Source organism: Trachurus japonicus, chromosome 5 (assembly GCF_045865225.1).
Source record: "Trachurus japonicus isolate A0001 chromosome 5, Traja_1.0".
Lineage (NCBI taxonomy): Eukaryota > Metazoa > Chordata > Actinopteri > Carangiformes > Carangidae > Trachurus > Trachurus japonicus.
The window spans coordinates 17,726,001-17,751,778 of NC_140911.1; the positions used below are offsets into that span (position 1 = coordinate 17,726,001).

The 25,778-nt window shown below is 41.9% G+C and overlaps 1 protein-coding gene across 1 annotated transcript in view; it reads left to right on the forward strand.

Moving 5' to 3' along the window:
* The window catches only part of LOC146987410 (receptor-type tyrosine-protein phosphatase gamma-like), a 421,581-nt gene that overhangs the window by 279,087 nt on the left and 116,716 nt on the right, over nucleotides 1–25,778 (forward strand). Inside the window, exons 3-4 of the mRNA XM_085776580.1 lie at nucleotides 9,909–10,091; nucleotides 20,332–20,480. Coding sequence (XP_085632706.1) covers nucleotides 9,909–10,091; nucleotides 20,332–20,480 — 332 coding nt within the window. The remainder of the gene's footprint in view (nucleotides 1–9,908; nucleotides 10,092–20,331; nucleotides 20,481–25,778) is intronic.

The window sequence follows — 25,778 nt, forward strand, 5'->3', positions numbered from 1 at the left end:
CTGAAAAAACCTGCCATGATTCCAATTTGCAGCACAAACCGACCTGAGACTGTATAGGAAAAAAGCTGGCTAATGACCACGGTTATGGACTGGAACCCTCTAAAGACACAAGTTGTTGTTGTTTTTTTACACGCTGTCAAAAAAAAAAACAAGAGAAAACACCTTTGGGAGAGATAGGCTGTCAGAGGAAGTCTGACAAACCTGAGAATAATAATGAAATGAAGGTTTGCCAATGAGACAAAAGACAGGAGGGGGGATGGGGGAAGAAAACAAAGAGCAGTCTTTCATGCTGATTCATATTCTTTCCAAGAAAAATGAGACACACTGCAGCCATATGTCCATCTCACACAATGAACCACTCATTTCTCACTTATCGAGAAAGAGTGAGAGTGGGAGATGGAGATCTTTGTGTGCTATGTTTCTCTTCTCTGTTTGGCAGGAAGCTTCCTCTCAGCAGGCACTAAGAGATCTTCTCTTCTCTCTCAGCACTGATTCCATCAGGATTAGTGGGGAAATGGCAGAAATCGATGCACTGAGGAGTTGGCCTGTACGTATGTTGAGGACGCCCTGATTTGGAGGAGAGGAACCAATCCAGTGAGGCGGGGGTATTAGTTCTAATCTCTGAGAGCCGTCAGTGCCAGAGTCTCCGTAAAGCTGGGCTCAGACTACAGGAAATTCTGACCGATTTAACCCCAATTCACCCCTCCGACCAATCAGAGAAGAAATCTGGGCTGAACATCTGAACTGATGTTCAGATTATGCGATATTGTGAGGGGCTGACAGATCCAGTCTTAACACCTGCTGAACTCTTCATACTCATCGAGGCCCCAGTGTCAAACATGTCTGATATTTTAGGAGTTAAAATCTGGATGATTAAGATTATGATCACATCAGCCCCACAGCAACTAAATGTGTTGCTAAGCAACGGTTAACATCCTGAGCCCATGAGGCTAACATTAGCTAGCATACTTCTGTTGACAGATATTAAAACTGACAGTTACAATCTCACCTCCCGTTCTTGTTGAAGAATAGACGACCTGTGTTGACCACGTCTCCCCAAACATCCTCTCAACCTGACTCATTTAGACTTCTGTGTTTTGTTTCTCTCACATATTTAGTGTTTTTTCTCTCAAGTAGGCCTACATCAGTCAGTCTTACCTGTCTCTGCTTTTAAATCCTCACCTGGAGTGAAAAGACTCAACAGCACAGTCCACGAGCTACAAGTAGAATGTAAAGAAACGCAAGATAATCTGGAGGAAAGCTACTGATACATGAGGTGTGTTTTATGGAGACGTAATGTAAATAATTAATCACCTGCCCACTTCTCTGCACAGTCAGACTGACCATGAATGCCAATGTTGTATTGGAGGGCAATCGTGCTCTGTGTTCAATACCCTTCTTCAAACCTGGAAGCCAAAAAACCAGCCAATTCCTTAACACATCAACATACTGAGCTGTTTCTGGATGCATAAACTGATATCAATCAATCCCTTCATTCAACTGTTGTAAAGACAAAGCAGCAGATGAGCCAAAAAATGAACATTTATCATGGAGCAGCTGATTTAAGTTGTTGCGTACTATAAAGATGCAGTATCATGTCACTGAAAAGTGATTAATTGTTGTGCAGCTATTTGAACATTACAAGCTCTTTTGTACTACACTTGGTCAGTTTATACTACTTCCTAACACCTGCAGCCAGTGCTGGAGAGTAATGGAAACTTAAGGAGAGAAGTACATTTCGAGCTTCAGCAACCTTTTGTGAGGCCGCCTACTCAGCACACAGATTCTTAGCCATTATCCAGGTGTGTGATTGAGTTTAGCGCTTTAGCAGTCATGCTAGTCTCCTCTTTCCTTTCCTCCTTTACCTTTGCACTCCCCCATACTGCTGCCTTCAGCAGAAATTAGCCGTATTAAGGCAGTGACTAATCGCTTCACGTTTTCCCTTCCACTGCACTTGCCGTTCTGGCCACGGCTGTCTTGATCCATAGGTAATGCTAGCCTTATACGAAAGCCAGACCACCTCAATCAATAGCTGCCCCCAGGCAAGGACGGAGATGGGAAGGAGAACAGGATGCCGCCTAATTCAATGAAAGGGATATTACCCGGTGCTTGCAACGCGCCAGGGCATGAGTAATCATAGACAAATTCATTTTAGAGCCCTGGAGCCCAGTATTGCTTTCAATTAAGGGCAGAGTTTGGAGCGAGTAGGGTGCATATAGTGGGAGCTCCTGTGAGTGGGCAGGAGAAGGAGGGAGACGCAGACAAGGAGAGGTTCAGACAGAGCTCAGATCAGTTTCTGTTGACATTGCCAATTTGTAGGTGAGGTCTTCTTCAGGCATTCAGCACAGTCGGTGTCGCTGCAACGCTTGACTAACCAGCTCATCCATCTGCAGGAGGCCGGGTGTTGTCTTCCATTGAATGGAACATATGCACGTTACAGGATTCTTCTCATGGAGAGCTGGCTCCATAACAAATGTTGGGATAAAATTAAAAGGAGGGAAGTTTAGTGGCAACACTGCTACTGCAACCTGACAGATAAACAAAAACCAAGGAACTGATGAACATTGACTCCGGGCAAACTGATGTTCCAAAGATTTTGCTTTACTGTACTTTAAGGAAATATCTACAGTACATATCATGGTGGCTATAGTTCCCAAGCCAAAGTGATCAATCTGGTCTAATGTGCATTAGGGGTGGTTAATTGGTCCAATTTTCCAATTCAGTTTGATTAAAATTTTCGAGGTCTCGATTTGATTACCTACCCTTTTTTGGTTATTCACATTTATCGATTTGATTATCAATTACTGGAGACTATTGATTTTCCATTTGACAACAGTAACCCAAAATGCACCACAGACCCATTACACCATTAACAAAACAGTCAACTGCTTCATTACTTAACTTTTTTTTTATTGAATTAGACCTCGAAGCACCTTCAATATTGTGTAATGTAGTTGTAACTTCCAAATGATTTTCTTCACTTTGATTTGGTCTCCTATTTTCAGTGTTGTCCTATAGCACAAAGATGCAGCTTTGGAACTTTCAAAATATAACACAATGGACAAACTCCCTATTGTAAAATCATCATTGTCAACATCAGTCCCATCCACGGGCACAGGCCACAAGTCATCGTTCCTAAAGCTTCAGCTAAATCTTACAGGACATCATGGATGAAGAAAAATCATAGTGGAGGTGGAAAACCACAACATTTTATGATGCAACAAATCAGTTCTCCAAGAACACGAATGAAAAGTAAAAGAAAACCACAGAGTAATGTTCAACAGCAAATCAACCTCAGGAAGGCAAAGTGATCTGTTGTTTACAATTGAATCTCACTTTATACAGTACATGGCCGTTATCATGTTAGCTCATAGTTCCTCTGTGATCTTGTGATCTCGGGTCTCCAGCTGCTCTGGACTCCGGAGATGAAACGGATAGGCAATGCATCCAGTGGGCAGGGTTCGCTCCATCAGTTGGAGCTAAACTCCAATGGAGACGGAAAGGAGACAGAGTGTGTGGCAGAGTTTGCAGAGAACCTGCGTTATGTCGACAAGTTTAGAGTTCCTGCTATGCGAACCAAAATGTATCCACACACTTGCTTTTTGTCCATGTGGAGCTAGTTGGATTGGGTAGTTGTCAGTTGCCCGTTGACACACCTCCCACCTCGATAGCATGGTTAGCAGGCTCACTGGCTGTGCTGCTACAGGGTGCTTCACCTTGCAGTTGAATCCTGTATAATAGCCAGTAACCAGAGGAGTCACTGCTGTGTAAATCCTGGATTGTATGACAATTCAAAACATAGAAAAACATAACAATTTGATGTTTGGAAAATTTGATAATCAACTTATAGTCCATAATATAATCACAACTAATCAATAATCATTTTTTTCTACCACACCTGCTGTGAAGAGAACAAAGGCCTTATACCACCCAGCGTTTACTGAGAAACGCTGTTTGGGCTTCAGGCAGAAGTTGTTCTGAAAGCGAAAAAAATGAAAATTGGCTTCAGTATGTTTCCTAACTGAAAGGTTATGAAAGCTCTTTAATATGTCTGAAAAATAGAGTGTGTGCTAGGATGTACCAGCAGACAGTAATTTCCAGGCAATTCATAGCTCATGCAGTGTAAAAGTCTTCAACTGTTGAATGCTTAAACCCCACATGTGCTACAGTAAAGTGCTGCTAAAACTGTGAATTTTGTTATCATGAGCAAACTGTCACTTAAAACCTTAAATTTTGGAACAGCAACACAATGGAGAGGAAAGAGGGAACCATTGTTTCATCTGTCGGTACAACCTTGAGGTATGCATGTATGTGACTTTAAACTTTTTTTTTTTTTTGCATTAAATACAACATGAGCTGCCTCTAAAATCTGATGTGTTATGGCACAATAAACTTATCACCATCATGTAAAATAGTTAGAAATAACTTACAATTTTGAGTATTAGAATAATGTTTATGAATGAAATCATCTGTAATAATGATACAGCACCCTAATAAATATATTTTTATTGTTTTATATATTTCATCAGCACTGTGTGCCACATGAGAGGTGAAATCGGGTGAAGTCATCTTCTGCTGTTTTCCATCCACCTCAAGGTTGATGTATTGTGTATGTAACCATTCAGCTGTCAGTCAGACATGTATAGTTAGTGCATACTTGGAGTCTGATGAATCAGTTATTGAATGAAATGGAGTGGGATGGAAGGCATTGACGTTGTATTTGTGCATGCATTCTTATAAAACTGCAATATAAACAAAAGCACTGTTGGAGAGGCAAAGACCTCCACCAACGCTGGACAGCTCTCCAGCAGTCCTGCTTTTGTTTACCAGTAAATAAAACAGTTATGGAGGCTGTGTCTTTTCAAGCTCCTGTTAGATTAAATTTCCTAACAAATTGGCATGAGATTTTTCAACAAATAGCAACTGCTTGCATTTCAGGCTCTGAAACCACTTTTAGAGCCGCTGTTGTGTGTCACTCGTGTATCTACAGATCACTGGAGTCTCATCAGCTTAGCCTTTTATAGCATCTGTCCAACTTCATTATTGACAATGAGAAGGACTTTGTGTATGGTTGAGAAATTCCAGCCATGTTTATTGAATGTAGCAGTCGTAATGGCCTTGAAGGGTCAGCAGGAGGTTTTTCAGATGGTCCTGTATAAGACATCTCTCATCTTATTCCATGTGGTAAACTTTACAAATCAGTTAGATTCTGTTATAATGGCAGTGTTCACCTACTGGTAAATAGAGTAAACTACCAGCCGGTGAACCATGTTTGAGTATTTCTGGAGTTCAAACCAGAATTCAGAGAAGAGAAGAGCAAGGACACAAACATGTCTCCATCTTAATGGTAAAATTGTTCTCCTGTACATGTGTTCAGCACGTCCTGCTGCCCTCTAACTGACAAAATATTACAACCAGAGATTGATACAGTGGGGTGGGGGTGTGGGGAGGGGTCTAAAGCATGTGGTCCAAGTGTATTTAGGGTGTGTCCATTTCATGTTTGCTTTAAAGGCAGGGAATCAGTTGCTGTGGCAGGTGCACAGATCAAAATTGTTGTTGTTAATCTTAATGAATAACTTCATTAATCATTGGGGTTTTATGAGCATAACATCCAGTAAACCAATCACAGAGCCATCTCCCATTCCCTTTAAAAGTCAGGCACACCTGCACCTTGGCTGATTGCTCTCATAATGGACCCACAGACCACTGAGTCTAATCCTGACCAGTGGGTTCAGTCCTGACCACCAGTCCAGAGTCCAGAGCGGCTCATTGACCTTGAGGGACAAAGGCCTGAGAGAATCAGCTCAACAGAGAAGTAACAACACAACTGTTTTTTTGGGTCACTTCCATAATCCTTTAATCTATGTCGCCTCAAGATATCAGTGTGCCAACAATGCACCCGACCACACCTCATTTTAAGACCAACATACCCACAGGTGAAATGATAAGCCCAATTGAATTTGCCCTGAGTGGGAAAATGACAACTGTATCCGTCTGTCTACTGCACTTTGTACTGGTCTGTGCTGGGTGTCAGTCAAAGCCCTAAAGCTTGCAAATACTTGTTAATGAGGATATGTGTCAGGACTGTCTCTTCCTCGATAAAACCAGTGCTCCACAATCTTTTCCCAAATGAGTTTATTTGTAAAATATAAACCCAAAGAACAGACTTCAAAGTTCTCCTTTAGAAACCTACGGGTGAGTTCATGTTATGCTGTTATTTAGAAAGATAGAAGATCAGTCCTACAGAAGACAGAACCGAACATCCAGGGAACTCTCCGCTAATGCATCCTCAACATCCGCTCCATGTCGCTGCTTAATTGAGGGCTGACCCATCCTTTATTCAAATATATTGGTAGATGCAGAGGCTAATGGAGTGAAGCAAAGGGGTGAGAACTTCTCACTTGCATGGCCACTCTTTAAAATAGTCTCCTCAAGCGGTTTCGGTGTCAGCGCAACAGAACTAAGAGAAACTGAGCTTTTTGAAAATTTCATCAATGATATATTTAGTTGGTGCAAACCAGCGGGATGAAAAAGGCCTGGATGATGATGGATGTCTTCAACCTTCAACCCCTGTAAACTTTCAGACAGCTTTGGGATAGGATTGCCTTCACTTACTGGATGTGCTCAGTGAGAGTCACATGTGGTGAGAGCAATGGGAAGAAGCAGTGCATCAATGTGACTCAAAAGAACATATTTCAAAGGAAAAAATACATAAAATAAATATTGGCGTCGACATTTCCCGTGATGCAATCACTAGTTGGTATTTCAGGCACAATAATTTCACACCCTTAGAGCCCACTGTAGGTGTCAGTTCACCTTTAAACGCACTTAGAAAAAAAACATCCAAATCAGCCTTAGAAAAACACAGCCAACCACCCAATTTGCACAGAAATGAAGTTGCAGTTGAAAGTCGCAGACAATAAACAAGCCTTTGACAGGGTAGTTATGTGCTCTCATTCATTGGCCTTTACACAGTTCAGAATTCACTACAGCACTATCTCAGGGGAGAGACGGAGGCTATTTTCAAGAGATGTACCATCGCTCAGCACAAGCTATTTTTGCATGTATTCCAGTAAATGCCAAAGCAATACACTTCGCCTAATTTTCAGTCACGCCTCGACGAAAAACTGCTTTTAACAGCTCACGTCTCGTCATCCTCGCTGCAGAGTTCAACTAGTTTCCGCTGACAGGAGAATTATAGGTCTGTGCTGCTCACTACGCAGCTTGAATGGGACATGGCACCGGAGCAGAGCAGCTCAGACTGTGACACAAAGGAGGGGATCTGAATGTAGGGCTGAATGTAGAGCAATTAATTAGGATCCTGTGGCCTATTATCTCAGTTTTCCATCTCATAATGCAGGTCTGCGGTGAGATGAATATGAAGTCATATAAAGGACTAGCACACCCGTTTCGTTGTAAAAGAAAATGACGGATCGACAGCGTCTTCAAATGTCAAAGTCCGTCTCGCCTCATTAACTCAGAGGCGATACACAAGTGTCTGGTTTCATGCAGAGAGATGCAGCAGTGGACTTGTGGTTTGTGTTATTTACTGTGGTGAAATGAGCCTGACCAACACTGAAATGAAGCAGATTCAGTTTATTTTTCTTTCACTAATTCACTAGATATCATAATGAGTTTTCAGGACCATTTTAAACTTGCAGTACACAGCTTCTGCCTCTGGGGGTCTTAGTTGTAATAACAAATTAAAAAAGCCAAACACAGCATTTGGGAGTTGCTTCTCCGGGTTAGGATTCCTTCAGAATCAGTCACTCCGCAGGTTTTTGCCTGGAGGTCCAGTTCCTCGGACCACATTCAGAGGTGGTCTGTCTGAGCCACATGTGTCCACACTCATTTGTCAGTGTGAACATGAATGTGTCCTGACCGACACTGGAGAACAAACTACTGCGTCAATTCACTTGTGAATTCAATTATGTGTGTGTCGATTGGCTAAAAACAACACTTCCCTGTTTATTTGCATTTAAGACAGGAAGTGACATCTGATCACAAGTGGTACATCTAGATGCATGGGGAGACGCATTTTAATGCAGGTGTGAACAGACACTAAGAGCCGATCACTGCATTTGGATCGATGAAGACACAGGTTAATATCAGGTCTGAGCCGGAATTTATAAGTCCAACACTATAACATCACTGTTTGGTGGTTACAGGTACAACAAAACAGTTTCCTGACCACACCCATTACATCCATGAGGGATTTTGGGTGTGATCATTTTATCCAGAAAAGCTGAGTTTTAAAGATTTGTACTTCAACTTGCATTGTTGTGAATGTTACATCAGGTTTTGGATTCTCAAAGCATAGAAATGATGGTGATGATGCGAGGTATCGACCATTTTAACCTCTCCTCAATGCACTGATGCAGTATCCCGAAATGTGTTTTCCCTGGCATGCTTCAGTGGGAATAGAAAAGCTAAATGATGTTCTCATATTCACTTCAAAATGTGAAGTGGCCTCACACTGTTTTGTAGTCAACAAAGAGTGTGATGTGTGAAAGTCTGATGCTCAGAAACGTGAATGAAGGCTTGAAAAGTGAATCTCCATGGCTGCAGTGTTTCCCCTCTGCTTTGATCCTCGCTGGCTGGCTGGCTTCACACTCCTGCCTCCCTCAGCTGAGGACAGGGGTCAGCAGCAGGTCAGAAAACATTGCATCCTGGGAATTACCAAAACACACAAGCACCTCAATGAAAGGCCGGTCCTTTGCCAAAACCACTTGGTTTCATCTTCCGGTGACCGTCTCCTGTGATGTTTGTTATCACTTGTCTGTTCCCACACCCTTTCCAGACGGCGGAGGGCCATCACTTCCTGTTGTCTCTGTCCCTACCAGACTCAGGACATGAGCCATTAGATCCCTTGCATGACAAATGCTTGAAAAATATTAACCCTAACTTTTCAACTAGATTCAATCTATTATTATTTTCATCATATTGAGAAAAAAAAATTGGCCAAGTAGTGTTCCAGTGATGTCAGCAACTCTAAACCAGCACTCACCTGACCAGGTCTCGCTGTGTTTGCTTTATACACCCGCAGGAGAGTGTTTCACAGTATTAATATAGAACCTGCCCCAGCTTTATAATCTAAACTACACATGAACACAAACTTATCTTATAAATAAGAATCTGTTTCCCTTTGAATCTACAATGAAAGCACCATAAGCAACCAACATCAGTTTGGGAGGATGATCAAATCCAGAGACTGAGCTGTGGACCAGCTTTTTAGAGCAGGTTAACCAACATGATGATTGTCAAATTAAATGATTATGTGTCCCTCTGGGTCTCCAGCCTGACAGCTATGCAGCCCACTGGGAATGTCCCTTTATTGACCCCCAAACAGCCCTGGCTCCAGTCCTGCTCTGTGAGGACACACTCAGGTGTTCAGGTGCCACTTCAGTCCCTGTCCTCCCTCTGACTATCTCTCGCTCTCTCTCAGCCTCTGAAGGAAAGACTCACTGCTGTTCTGGCTGCAGGCTTTCACTCTGTGGACATTTACTGTCAGAGGCTGTCTCTCCTCCACACACACACACACCCACACACTGTGGCTTACACACAACTCGTCTTATAGCGACTGTAGGTGGGAAAATATAGAGTTTATTTTACATGTATGGTGCAGGACACATTGCAACCTCGTAATAATGACATTTTGAAATTTTCCATTTACCGCATGAATGAAAGTGTTTTGCTTTTTCAGCAACTGCCTCTGTTTTGGGACTTGCGATATTAGTTTTTTGGGGCAACATTTAATTGGAATTCAGATCGCTTGACTCCGTAAACAATGTCATCTGTTTTTTGCGTTTTTTTTTTTAAAGCACAATGTCATCTTTTCTGTACTCTATCTTACATAAAGCTGTGCCAATCTAGTGTTGAAACCCTGTCACTTCTCTTGTCTTCCTCAGGTATTTATGGACCAGATGAAGGCTGGGTGTCTGCCTACCCTGAGTGTGGAGAGAGAAACCAGTCACCAATCAATATTGTGGACCAGGATACCAAAGTGTCCACAGAGTATCAGGAGCTAACACTGGAGGGCTTTGATGCAGAATCCTCTAATAAAACATCTATGAAGAACACTGGCAAAACAGGTACGGTGAAACAACACAAGCTCCTGTGGCTGATTGAATTTTTCCTGTTTTATAGCATTTTGATTTATGGGGTATGAGCTTGTTTCTCTCGCCCTGACTGATATGCTTGAATTTGTAAAACGATAGAGTCAGCTAAATGCTGAAAAGGAAGCATATGGACACGTTAAGGAAGACTGGGGAGTTGATTCGTTCAGCATTTGAAACACATTTTAGGTCTCCAGTATTTTCCAGCATTTCAAAACGACTGTATCTCGAGGATAGTTTGTCTAAAACGTTGACCTGAGCAGGATGTCTTTAAATCTTCTGGACCAGTCGCTGTTAAACTTGAAACGGGACATAAAATATTCATGGTCTCAGCCAGTGACTCAGAATTTCTAAACTTTTCTCATCTCATGTCACCATCAGCTGAAATGTTTGGACATGAGCCTGTGAATATTCTCATTCATCTAGATCACAGTTATTTGGACAAAAGATACCATATATATTCATACAATCCTGTGGATTACATTTTTTTACCAGAGTGTTACTCTAGAACAATCTACTGAAAACACATAAGGATATATTGGTGTATGTCTCTGTGATGTCACCTGCTGTCACCAATTTGATAGTGTCTGACTCCAACAGCTAGTGCAAAAATGGACAAAGAGTGGCCTGTATGTTGATCATTGTAACCGTGACAACAAAGGCCCGTGGAGGCACTATTTCAGGAGACACTGCTATGGTTTGTGTGAGAAGGTTAAAAAAAACAACCTGTGTAGTTACCAAGGTTAGAGGAATGGTGGTTTTAATGCTGTACAGAGATGTTCGGTATAGAGAGATGTGCAATAGCATCTCTGACCTTCATTTTCAACCACCTACATGTCTTTCATATGACGTCTGTGCAATGTGACAACGTCCCTTTTCAACATCTTCCATGCAGAAGTTTCCTTCCCTCATTGATTTATTTCTACATTACTTGGTTGTCGATAAATGCAGTTTTGCGGTATTGAGACATGGCAGTGTTCGTCTTTACTAAACTGCTCTAATAATGTGCTCATAGTTTCTTATAGTTAACATCTCGAGAGCTCACTCCCTCTTCTATCTCGACGTGGTTTAAACAATATGGATAAACTGTTGCACTGCTCATTTTTCTTGCTCAGTCACTTTTACAATTTGATCACTTCCCCAGATCTCAGCAATTACGTCTGCTGATAAAAAATGGTCAACACTCTGAGAATAATTATTCTCTGATATCGTTTATTTGATCTTTATCATGTTTCTCTTTTCACTGAACTTCACACTCCTCAAACTTGAGATTACACCATGTCGTCACCAACCATAAAATAGTGGTGCTCTTCAAAGACATTTTGCCAGTTGTTTATGACGGTGTTTGTAACCCCACGGCTCAGCGACAGACCACAGTTCAAAGAGAATGAAAAGCTGAAGTGATGCCTCTAATAATCCCAGCTCATACTGGCAGGTGTCTTCATGTCAAACATCTGTTGCATCACTCTCCTGCACATGATTATCAAACAAGACAGGTGCAATATGCAGCAAGTCATTTATGATGAAGATTACACATCCCACTTTCACTCCGACACGATGCAATCCCTGTTAGTAGTGCCATGGCAGGTGTCACTGTCTGTAGGATTCAGCCATCTGCATTCTGCTCTCCTGGCATCTCGAGGACCCTCCTCGTCAGCCACAGGTATTTTTCACAATTCCAGGTTGTCAGTAAGATGGATGATCCTTCCCCCTCACCGGTGGAATGGAGTTGAAAGGCTTTTGAGAGGCAGAGCAGAGGCCACAGGTGGCTCCTGGCATTGCTGCCAGCAACACACTCGAGTGCCACCCAAAGCACTACACAGCTGTGTGTGTGTATGATGAATAGCACAGCAATGTTTAACATTCAATCATTGGCTCAGTTGAGGACGTGCGATTCATGTGTGATGACACGTTTGAATAAACTGACAATTTGCCTATTGCTTTGCTGTGGGTTTCTTATCAACCCTAATAATAGAGATAGACCCTAACAAATAGAAACATCTGATCTATCCAAAACCACAATGTGAACAAATGGTGGTCCATATATTACATTACACAACATCTGGACACATCTGAGACAACAATTTGATACAGTGGATTATCTGCAGACACACCAGTGCTGATCCCCAGTAAAACCAGCGGATCACCAAATCTCACACAAACCATGAACATCTGTACAGAGTGAAAATGATAGGAACAGTAACCGTCATGATCTTCCAAACATCAAGTCTGCGTAAAATCTATTGGCAATTCATTGAAATATTTTAGTGTGGGGTGCCCAACTTTGCCATGACTAAAAGGAACAGAATGGAAACATCCGTTTGTTCATCTATTTGTAAAAAGAGTTTGTTTAATGAGAAGATCATTATTGGTCTCATACCTGCTGATTAAGCATAAATCATGTTAGCTTCGCACAAGGACTGCAAACAGGGAAACTGCTAACGGCTCTATCTGAAGCTAACGAAGAGGAGAATACTGGAAAGACCTGTAGGCGCCTGACTATTTATTGCTCCGGACCCATTGCCAGGTAATTAGCAGAGTCTCTAGGGAGTTACCATACCGAGCCAAGGAATAATATAATGATAATGATAAAAAATAATAATCTGTAGAGCACTTCTCTAAACCATAACCGTAATAGAAGTTTCCTGTGAATTTTTTATTTCACACAGTGTTGTTGTCCATATTTGTACAACATTTGTTGGGAAACAAATGGAGCCACTAGACACAGCCAAGCTCCTTGTTTCTAGTGTTTGTCCCATTTTAGCCTAAGCAGCTGCTGCCTGTAGCTTCACATTCACTGTGCACTCACTATATAGGAAAAGTAAATATATACATGAGAGCAGTGTCAGTTTCTTAATTGAGACCGGCTAACAACATGGTATCTAATGTCAGGTTCTTGTGCAGGTGATAAACTATTCAAAACTGTAGAAAAAGATCAATAGAAAGCTTTGATAAGAGTCTGGAGGAGAGCACTGGCTAACTGCTGAACAGGTAAATGTAAACATGTTAACTTACTTTTGAGAGATTGAATTACGGGTATATTTTTTCTGCAGCTTCACATCAGTGTTTCCACCTCATATCATATTCATTTTTGGTTCTGTCCAACACAATCGGCCTGTTGTATCAGCTTGTATGAGACTCTACAGATCCATTCTTTGTCTTTGATCCATGCATTTTCTGACAGTTACAAACTGTACACGCAGGCAGCCTATCCAAATATCTAATTGAAACAATGGGTCGTTGTACATTAAACACACAAAGGGTTCTGTCTGTCTGCAGCAGTGCGATGCAGACGGAAGATCCGGTGTGACATCCTCAGATGAAATAAGCTGTCATCTGCACCTGCTGCTCAGCAGCACAAACAGTGACAGTCACGCACAGAGCAGCTCCTCACTAACTGTTGTCACGGCCTCTCGTTCACTTCCTCTCTCTGTCAGTCTCACTGTCACCATGAATTTCAAACCTGCTCATGTGACAGAGACATCAGCAGAATACACTGGATTTACACTTACATGCAATCATGTGTGTGTCAAAAATCACAGAATGGGGGTGTCGTTTAGCTCAGTAGGTAGAGATGGCGCCCCGTATGCGGAGGTTATAGTCCTCATAGATGTATATAAGAAGACTAGATGACTCACCTGACGCTACTGCCCAATGACATGCCATCGCTACACGGCCGCCATCTTGCCTCGGTCAACTCGCTCCCTATGATCATCAGAAATGCAGTTATGATAGCCTACTGCATACTCAAAATTATGAAACAATTTAATCATGTACAAAACTATAGTAATATTATCGGGTAGTTAAAGTAATATCTATATACGGACAAAATTTTACAGTGTTATGAATAGTTTTTTTAGTGCAGATGACTGGATCACCCATCTACTGCAGCCAGAGTCAGAGCAAGTTGCCTGTTCCAATATGGCCGCCTCTGAGTTATGTCTGCGCGTAGTCCGATCCACCCCCATGATAGAGGATAGAGCCACAGAGGCCCTGATTCGATTCCACCGGTGGCCCTTTCCTGCATGTCATTCCCCCTCTCTGTCTTCCTATTTCCCGTCTTTCTACAGCTGTCCTATAAATTAAAGGCTTGAAAAGCCAAAAAAAATTACTGAATGCAGCAGGTTAATGTAAACGAATACAGGTATTGAAAGTCACAGATATGGTAATGCTGAATATATCAGTGCAGTCGTCACAGAATATGATTTTTTTTCTGCTGATCTCTACAGGAAACACTGAAATGTCTCTCAACATAATCCAGGCAGTGATTACTTTTCTACCACAATATTACTGAGGAAGAAGTTTAGTTATATCTGAATTTAATTTCAAGAGGACAGGGGTGAACCAGTTCAGATCATACAACACCTGCAGAGTTTATCTGTCCTCATGCCGTCTCTCTTCCACAGCTGCGCCATAGATGCTCCTTTAATGAACATGGCGACAGTTAAACCGCAATAGCTGCTCGCCTGGAGTGCGTTTTTACAGCGGGGCGTTCACTGTTGCTCTGGCTGTGTCGTTTTCCCAGGCAGTAAGGGCTCTCACTGTCATGGGGGCCTCATATCCCCCCAACATCTTCTACGGGCTGTTTGAATGCCAAGTGTTCTGGTAAAAACCCCTATAATGCCAGTTGTTTATTAAGCTTTGCATGTCACAGTGCCATTTGTGGATGCAGCAGGAGCGTTAATTATACAGTTAGCTACTCAGGCAAATGTCAACTAACTTTCACAACGGCTAAATAGAGGAAACAGACTGGGAAATTAAAAAATATGGCTCCTGCAGCTGTTTCGGAGTTCCTGTGGTTTCGAGTCATATGATGTCACGGAGCTGATTTGCATTCAAGTTGAAAATGAGTGTGAAAGGTTTGGTAATGGAAAAAGAATGATTGAATACATTAGTGCTGGGAGTCAAAAACCGCATGTCTAGAACAGATGCTGCTGTAAGATGCCTATCTACTGTTCTGGGAGACTGATGTTACAGGAAAGGATTGTTCATTAATGTGCTTTTTATTCATGCTAGGTTTGGCTACACATACAGTACACGCCTCAGTGGAAAAACCTTGCAAGGATCCCCCAGAGGCAGGAGTATCCGTTGCACCCTGAACATGTTAGATCCTCAGCTCTGGAGCCAGTGAATCCTGCTGGGTTTAATGTAGTTTTCCTTTGATTTTAGCCTGTGGATTTTTCAGATTACCTGCTCGGCTCAGTGCTGCTTGTAAGGTTGAAAAGTCCTTCTGTGTGCAAGGCTACAACTCATGTAGTGTACATGTAGACATCATGGGAGAAAAATACGAACATCCCCTCCTCCTGCTGTCACCATGCCTTCTAGAAATAACAGTTCTATTTAGTGGTGTTGTTTATCTCGGGGTGGGAGGGAGTCCCAGCTGAGTGGGCAAGGACCTCAGACACTTTGCTATCACAGATGATGATTTAGTCATTATGTGTTTATTCATTGTTACATTTTTTTTTATCATGGAAATCAAGTCTTCATTTTAAAGGGTCTAAAAAGCTTCTTCAACTTCTCATTCATCAGTCATCTTATTTAATTATCATTTTTTTCATGAGGCTGTCTGGGATGCATGGTGGTAAAGTGGTTAACACTGCCACTCACCAAGAAGGTACTGGGTTTGATTCCCAGGTCTGGAGGCTTTTTGGGTGGAAATGCCAGATGACTATTTAAATGTGAGAATCTGAGGTGGTTGGTCTCAATATGTTAGACCTGGGATATTTCATTTGATATTTAACTTTGGCTGTACCTGTAACATCACTCGAAGTCTCATACACAGTATAACAGGAGATTTAGCATCACGTCACTGGCACATCATTTTATCTAATTATTCTTAACTTTTTTTATCGGTTCAACTAATTTAAAAGAGTAGATGTGATGTTAAGGGAACATTTTTCTGTCAACATAAAAAGGAAATATAATAATAATATCATACTGGGCAAGTTGCCAATATATCAGCAGTGATACTCCATTATTGCAACAATGGGAATAGTGAGGTAAGGTTGTGCATTTTGATGGTTTGAACCCTGCTGCAAAAAAAAATCCAGCAACAAAAGAAAAAACAAAACAAAACAAAAGGAAACAGAAAAAGGTCAACGCTCTCCTCTCTGGATCCGGTCATATTTGTCTCAAAACACAACTACTGCCATTTTGAGAAGGTCACTGAGCTTGTTTCTCTGTCCTGACAAGGTCAGACACTGGTGCTTCAGAATATGTAAACACAACTTGTGCAGTATAAAGTATGTCTCCGTTCTAACAGTTTGGATTTCAGGAGTGCAGACATATCAAATTTCTAAATATGAGAAGGACTGTGACTTTGGTTTGGAAGTTGGCCATATTGTCTCTGTGGTGGGTCAAAGATGTTAATATCTGAACAACAGAAAAAAGAAAAAACAGAAATCAGAAAGACAGACTCAAATTTACATTTCATCATGTGTTCATACATATCGTTAAGAAATGCCCAAGCCAGTGCTGTACCTTCCTGTTGTATTCACCCTCTGCTGAGAAGAGAGTGTGCACTAGGGCTGTCAATCCTCCCCCCAAATCAAATTCAAATTTCTAATGCTTCTTATGTTAAATATTTCAATCCTATTCGAATTTTTTGTTTTTGCTCATTATATACACCTGCCAGCTTATTATTACGTCCCACGTCCACTAAAGAGCATTTCAACCAAATCAACACTTAAGTTTTGCCAACTCTATATAAAACTTTAAGAAGGGAAATCAAAGTATTATAAGTAGTGGTGTAACGGATCGCAGTTAATCTGTGATCCGTTCTGATCCCTCTCCAAGGCCACTGCGTGCCGCAAGTGGTTCGCGGATCTATCAATTTTAAAAAAAAAGGTGTATGTGTAGCGTGGGAACACGTAAGCGCACCGCCCCAGCCGAATAAACGTGCAATTTAAAAAAACTTTGTTTGTAAATTTTAAGCTGCAACAGCAACAAAATAGTTTGTCAACATGTTTACTACCCCAAACGTCGCCCATGCACGACGTTGATTTGCATCGTTGAGGAAGACACACGTTCGAGCATCAGTTTCCGCCTTTGAATGTTCTCATTTTTAAAATAATTTGAATTCTGTTCAAATAGCGAAGTTTGTTCGGACAGCCCTAGAGAACACACACACAGACTTGTATCTCTGTGATAGCTCGCAGTGAGACATTTAAACAAGTGATTACACCTGTTAACTCTAATTGTTCATGATTTATCAATGTGTCTTTGTTACTTTTTGTTCTGGCTCTGTGACCAAATTTCTTTTTCTGTGGCTGTTGTACAATAAACACAACTAGGTCCCCAAACCTAGTATGTAGGCTATTCAGACCACCCGTGGTGGTGATTTTATAGCTGTGAGCAAACAGATTCATTAAAGACAAAGACTGAGCTGTGACTTTAGCTGTAGATCCACCTGTTTTCCGTCCACTGTAAAGTCCACTGTTTGGAGACTTCTCAAAATCTGGTGATATATTTGGGTTCATTGAATTCAACTCACTAAAAACCTTAAAAATATTAGTTAATGTGGTTCAAAATGCTGCATTAATGTGCGAGCAATGACCCTGATCACAGAGGACAGGACATTTCCTCTGCAGCCTTGTTGCAGCATCAGTTTTATTCCAAACTTTCAGTGACTGATCAAGGTCGCGGAGAGCGAGTAAATGTCTTGTCCACCTCCCAGTCTCTGCATCATGAGCGGGCGGCAGCACGTCACTGAGATGTGAGCCGTCCGTTTGTCTGAGTGCAGGTAGCTCACTCAGGCGAGGAGGACACACACGGCGTGCTGCCGTCCCGTCAGGGAGCGGACCGGGCCGGCTGACCTTCAGGTAGAGGATCACTGCCGCTGACACCCACTGGCACAAACAGCAAGATGAGAGCGTGAGACATAGACAGAGAGAGAGAGAAGACCTCATCACTGCAGTTGAGATGAAAAATTCCCTGACACGTTTGATGCAGGGTGTCCCCAGGCGTTCAGCAGCTCAAACCGTTCCCCCACGGCCACGGAGGCTGCTTCACAGAACAGAAAAAGAGCCGGTGATGATGATGGCCACCTGCAAAGTAAGAAACACAGCGGAGCATAATTTAAATGGATTTGGGATGCCACAGCATGTAGAGAGCCATGTAAAAATGCTAACACAAACAACAGCTGCGATACAAAATGGCGCGCAGCTTCGGCTCTCCCCCCGCTACATAATGCATGGCTAACAAGACAAATGTCCCTGCGTTTTTTTCCACATGAATTATGCATGGATCCTGCACTGTTTCTAAACAACAGATGAGCGTTTTATCTGTGGAGGGATCACCTGGTGGAGCTGCTGCTGAATGCTGTGATGGAGCTGTGAAATCAGGCAGGGAGGGCCGAACCCCCCGCCTCCTTCAACACAAACTCTATTCAGACACATCACCGTGTTTCTGCACTGCTCAACTTTAACTCCTTGACCTTGAATGAATCTACAACATGTGGCTAAGAAGAAAAAGTTTGAAAATACAGTACATGAAGTAATGAGGCGTTGGTCATTCAGTGGTGTCGAACCAGCAGTTACATTACTGAAAATAACAAGGTATCAGTAAAACACATCCTATCACAGAATCTTTGGTTAAGGCTCTCGTCCACATTTCTATTGATCGCTGCCTTATTATTATTTGGAAGAGAAAATTATGGTCGCACATTCAGAAATATCAATAACAGTTCACATCATTATTATTGCAGTTAAGTGAAAATAGGTACGACACACTAGAGGACTCTGGGGATCTTGCAGGTTAACAGAGATTAGGATTATTTCCCATCATGCTCCTGATGAAAATGTACAGGGGGAACAGACTTTCCAACAATTTTTTGTGTGTGTTGACTGTTGTTGTTCCCATGAGTGACTCAACACTACAATGATGTACCTGTAAAACTGTTCGGTTTTGTTCCTAATGTTATTATTTCCTGTTTTATTCTGGAATTATTGTCCTTGCTTTTCTTATTTGATTCGAGGACGCCTCACATTCTTCCTTCCTGGAGTCCCCTGAACTCGTGTTCACATTCAGATCAGTCTGCTGCTTCCCATTAGGTGCTGGAGAATTCAACAGTGTGTTCACTTCCCAGTCATGATCCAGGACTAAAAAGAATATGCCAATGTAACATGTTTGAGTTTGGGTATCAGATTTAGTGGTGGGTCACACTGCATGGGTTCTCTCTGGGATCTCCAGCTTCCTCCCACAGTCCAAAGATATGCACACTAGGCTGATTGGTGATCCTAAATTGTCCATAGATGTGAATGAGAGTGTGTGCAGTTGTTCATCTCTATATGTCAGTCCTTTGACTAGCCCACCCACATCCGGCCTGAAGTTAAATGGAAATGGGTTTGACCATGACACACCCTTACACAAGATGACAATGAGGGCAAAAGTAATGGTGAAATAGTTTGAAAAGTAGTTTGACACAAAGCTGTGGACTGTGCTGTGACGCTTTCTGATTGAGCTGTAAGTGTACGTTGGGTAAGTATGTAACTGTCGTATCAGGTGAATGTGATAATTCGCGGCTCCGGCTGACGTCTTGATGAAATGATGAACTGCGTCTCAGCGGAGAGCAGCCTCTACAAAAGGGACAGAACTGTCTGATGAAGTCTGGGTTTGAGGCCGCCGCACTGATTAATGGAAGAGGAATCTTTTCAGGGTTCTTCTGTGATGGTGAAAATAACCCACACCTCATCCACCCCCCCCTGCTAATTTTCACTATATTTTAGCAAGATGTGATGGAATAACAAAAGATCCTGCAAGGGCAATTTGCAGTGGCTGAAGAGAACAATTTGGTTCGGCAAATTAGCCCCTCATTTGAGAAGTAGCCTCAGAGACTGATGGAAAATGACAGAAATGGTCTTGTGTGAGCATGTCTTCCTCAGAGCAAATTTAAAAGATAAACACATATCTACCTTCAGCATGTCCTCAAAATACATCCTTTTGTGTGTGTGTGTGTGTGTGTGTGTGTGTGTGTGTGTGTGTCTCTGTCTCCTCCTCAAACCTTAAAGAGGTGTCACACCGTGCACCTGTCCTCACACACAGATTTTGATTGTCTTTTGTGGAGATCTTTGAAATTTGCCTTCACATTGACAGGCCCCAATTTTCTGCCATCTGTGTCTTTGAGAGGAATGATTACTATGTATGTTGAGAAAGATTTTCAGTGATATACGACCACTTACTCTTTCTCGCTTTGTCTCTGTTTTTCTCTTTCTTCCAGTGGCCATTATGTTGAAGGATGATTACTTTGTCCGGGGAGCAGGGCTACCAGGGAGATTCAAGGCAGAAAAAGTGGAGTTTCACTGGGGTCCAAGTAACGGATCTGAGGGCTCGGAGCACAGCATCAACAGCCGACGTTACCCAGTGGAGGTAGGCTTAATCTGCCAAGACTTGACATGCACAGGAATGAACCATATCTGACAGTTTGTAGATTAATGTCTTTGATAGGGGTGGAGATGTAGATGTAGATCTTCTCAATTACTGAAACAAGAACCAGACACAGCATCCACTGGATGCTATTAGAGGAACCAGATTTTAGAGGAGGTCCATATGGGCTTCAACCTTATGCTGTTTATTACCACACGCCTGGAGGAATCAAGAGCTGATATGCATAGGATAAGAGTAAGTTATTGCCGGTAAAGATGTGTCAAAAATACATTGGTTCTCATTTGAGGACTGACACATAGACCCTTTTTCACACCATAGCCTGATAATAAAGGTGGAGGGAAGCCTCCATTAAGTCGCCTACAAGTTTCTGAAGAGAGGTTATGAAGCTCGTGTGAACTGCTCCACTGTCACACGCCCTAGATTTTATAGAAATTGAATAAAATGTACCCCGCCTCTCGCCCAAAGTCAGCTGAGATAGGCTCCAGCTCACCCGTGACCCTAGTGCAGGATAAGCGGTATAGAAAATGAATGAATGAATGAATGAATGAATGAATGAATGTATAAAATCACACACAGTTGAGTTTCCAACATGTTTATAGTTGGACATTTTAACTTGGGAATCAATTTGGACTGACTCACTGTTGGAGCAGGAGCTGCAGTCTTTGACACATTAGTATGGGCTTCTCCTCCGAGAGATGACCTGTCGCCTCATTATAATTGCCACAGTCCTTACAGAGCATTCCCCAATTTAAATACAAATAAACATGCATATTGTTGTTTTTTCGCCAATCCAACAGAAGGGTCTGTTGTGTGTGTACCTGTGTTTGTGTGTTGTGTGTGTGTGTGTGTGTGTGTGAGAGAGAGAGAGAGAGAGAAAGACAGGATGAGAGAGAGCTTTTAGCCAGTTGAAATAGTAAATCATCATTTATAATTTGGGTTCACATGAAGCTGAGTTGGGGCCAGTGAGACTCAGCTACAGCAGGCTGTAAACATGTTAAGCGTTTTACTTTAATCTGTCTTCTAATGTCCAAAGCAGAATATTGTCACATGCAGAATACACAGTGTAGCAGCTAACATCTACAGTTTCTTAATGGCCAAGCTGTGTCACTATAACTTATGCAGCTTATTAGACAAATGCCAGAGAATGGCCATTGACAGAATATAAAACTCTGTGTGTTTCACCTTATCATTCGCTGATTTCGTAGCAGTGGATGACTTTAGCTTGGGCTGACGGGCCGAGGTCCAGGGATTGATCCGGCCTCTGGGTTAATGAACAGGTGAGCTGACTGTCGGTGCGGAGATTGGCAGCACCTCCAGGACCTTCCAGAATGCTCCTTATTTTCTTTGTGGCACGGCCTCTCAAAACAAATTAAACTAAGAGAGCTACACACCGTTTACTCAGTGGAATGGGAAAAGGCACTGTGCTGTATTTGTCTGTAGGTTCAGCCAAATGTCCTGTGTAATGGTTTCTTAAAAGGAGAGGGAATCTTCCATTTTAGTTTTTGTGCATGGGTAATAAAATATGTGATTAAGTTGGTATAGAACACTTTAAATATTAATGTCCTGAAGCTAAATTCAAGAAAAACATGATGGGTGGAATAACGCAAAAGCAAGTTGCAAGTTTTTTGGACTGAGGACTCAGTCTTTCAGCCTCCAGCTTCAGCTTCCAACTAAACTCTTTGCAATACGCCAAGTGTATAAATGAGTAAAAGGTGTAAAAAATGAGTGTGTGTGCCTGAGAGTGTGTGTATTTGCATGTTGTGTATGTGCAGCTGTCAGTCTCCGGAATACTGAAATGTCAGCCATCTCTCTGTCCTGAGCTCTGCAAGAGAGCTGCGTCTGTGCGATTGGTTGGCCAAACAGATGAATATGTATTGTTTGACATTTGGCAGATCAGCGCGCCGACAGATCAGCTTGATAGTGTAATCTTCTCCTTTCCCTCTGAACTCTGTTTTATTTCCTCTCAAACCTTTCCACAGAGCTGCATAAAGGTGTGTTAGTGTCAGTGGGTGATGCATTTATCCTCTCTACTCAGTTTAGAAATATTACCTGTCCGCAGGTGAGGAACTCAAAGATTTTGCTGAAAACACAAAACCTGCTTTATAAATGCATGACGAAGCTTTCTGGGTTTTTAAATTGCCAGATGTATAATCTGCCAACTGATTCTGCTGTGAGACATCAGCACGGAAAAGTCTCTATGAAGCACTTTTATGAAGTTCCAGTGAAAATCAAGGCAGTTTTTGCCTTGATATTGACTCAGTATAACACACACACAAACACACACTGGGCCGAGAGGAGAGACAGAGGATGGGACACATGTATATACACCCATGATTATTTACTAGAAGTCTTGTGTGTGTGCATGAGTCTGTGCGGTTTGCATAACTTGGCAATGTGGACACGTGTGTGCACATGTGACTGCTAACACACAGACACAGGGACAAACAAACTACCAGCAGCACGAGAGCTGAAAATCTCATGGTTCTGCAACATTAAATAACTGTTTTTGCCAAATGAGTGTGGTGACTGTGAACACAGAAATAACAGGACTTTTTCTAGTTAAACACAAAGGTCTGTCTCTGTAGGAATCCTTTCCATAGTGTTGTCACACTCTTATTATAAAAATCAGATCCAAGCTGTTTAGTGGGCGTGCTGTCCTGTGCCAGATTCAGTATTGGCAGTGTGGCTCTGCTGAGATAACTGCTTTAAGGCCACAACTGACCCTGATATGTCTGCAGTGAATCTGCAGAGACTTCATGGTGAATATGTTGCTAACTGTAAGAACTGGTAGAGTATGATTAATATGTGGTTGACCAATCAGAAATAAAAGAAAATAGGAGTTATGACAATGGCAACACGCCAGGATCAGTTTGGTTGTGGTGGATTAGTGCTATGATTAGGGAAGCAAATACAGTACACATCACCGAAACATAATGTGGCATGATGAGAGTGAATGCATGCTGTGGCTAATATTAACTATGGTAAATGAGTAGCCATTTAGCATAAACACCCAATCAATATTCAGATGGAGGATTTCCATTTGGCAGTTAATCCCCATTGTGTCTTTGTCTGTGTCACTTTAAACCTCAACGCTTTAACAGCTGGACAACCCATGTTACACGTAATCCCCGAGGAATGGCGGGTTCAGGGTCTGATTCTGAGTCACTGTGGGGCGTTAATCAAGCTGCATTCAAAACCACAAAGCAATACAGAACAAAGAATAGAAAATAACAGAACTTTTTAAATTGTAGGCCTACTTTTATTCAATATTACAAATCATGTATTGATATAGTTAATTCACTCTATGTAACTGCCAGTATGAAATAAACGAGTCTGTCAGTCAGCATGCAGTAGATCCACTGTTCAAATTCATCTGTCTGCTTGTAAATGACAGGGAAGTAAACACAAAAATACAGTGGCTTTCCATATAATAACAGATAAATGTTCACTGAGGTCACATGGACCTCTGTCATGTCTCTGTGTCTGATCACAGAGTCTTTTATATGTAGATTCAAACATCTGCTCCGTCCCCACTGTCACAACGTTTCTTTGATGAGGTTAAAAGTCCATTACATCTTCAGCTGATCAGCATCAGATTCAACATCAGACAATTCAATAATATTCCCAGAAATGTAATTCATTCTACCACACTGCTGAAAGTGGGGCTTCATCTGCTGTTCTCATTAGATTACAAGGGAATTACAGCAGTTATAACATAAAAAAAATCGGTCACTTTTAGATTCTATAAAAAGGTGGAAGAGTAATGTAATGCAGTGTAGTGATAAAGGAAGCTACGTAGACACATATCTCACTTCTTTTTGTGACACTCAGCATCACTTTCACAGTCACATATTTCAGTTAACAACTCAGCTTCTTCAAATAGTCACAAAATCTAATTCACTGATTCATGCGCAGGAATTTCCCTTTTTTTTCCCCCATGAAGTGTCCAGTATCTTTATTGAATTCAAACCAACAGAAATTGTTCTAGTTGTTTTATTTTTAATCTATTTTATTTGAGACTTTACCCAAACCACTCACTGACAGTCTGGTCCATCTCATCCATGTAACCTGTACTGTATGTGCACAGACAATAAAGTGGCACAGCACAGTCTCTGCTGGTCCTGCAGCCACAGCGTTAACAGTGAGATATGACACGGTTTGATTCTTCTCCAGCCCCTGGTTCAACAATATTGGACAATGTTATCTCTGCAGGGAGAGTATGTAAAATTAATATGTGGACTGACATGCATGTATTCATATTCTGTGTACACTTGTGTACGCACCTTCAGTTAGCACAGCAGAATGTATTTCCCCAGAAACAGCTGTGTTATCCAGACATCCAGATATCTTCACTTTTATTAGCTGTCACTGTTTACAGCCTTGTTGTGTTTATACTGGCTCTTGCAAACTGTTACTTACTCTGTCAGAAGAAAGGCCCAGCCTTCAAGGTTAGCCTTGGCAACACTGAAGACCATGGTGAAGCTGGTATAAAGCCTAGCATTAGTTTTTTTTTTTTTTTACTTCAAATTTGGCAAAAATGTTTCACTTTGACTCAGTTTTGAAGGTCAAAGATCCAGGTCTCCTCGACCACTGTTTTACCCTTCAGAGTCATTTCTAGAACTTCTTCAGATCTGACACAAGCATTTCGACTAAAGCTCAGTCTTTCAGTGTCCTCACAAAACATGCTCTAAACATATTTCAAACCATTAGGGCTGTAAACTCCTAGTCGACTGCTCGATTTATTGGTCGATACGTTCTGGCTCGAACCAAAATTCTGATTGGTCGATTATTTGCCGTGTTAATTTCATCAGGAGGACCAGGGCCTTGTTTACAAAATTGCCCAGGAGACCCGGCCTTTATTGGGGCAGGCTTTTATCTGAGGGGGACTTTTATTTCTAAATCCCTCCTCATCATTCAGTAGCTCATCTTCATCTTCCTCACGTGTTGTTCAGTCAATAGCATTTTCACCCCCCCACCCCATTAGTCAATTTTTTGTCGAAATTTCAGGGCTTCTGTCGACCAACAATTTCTTTGGTTGATTACAGCCCTACAAACCATAAATATCTCTAACTACGACACAGTTTAACATATTGGCAGTGGCTCGGGTGGTAGAGTGGGTCGTCCAATGATCAGAGGGTTAGCGGTTTGAATCCCGCTCTGTCCCGGTTGCTGTCGTAGTGTCCTTGGGCAAGACACCTTACCCACCTTGCTCGTGATGGGTTTATGGTTCGCGCCTTGCATGGCAGCTTCCGCCATCAGTGTGTGAATGTGTGTGTGAAT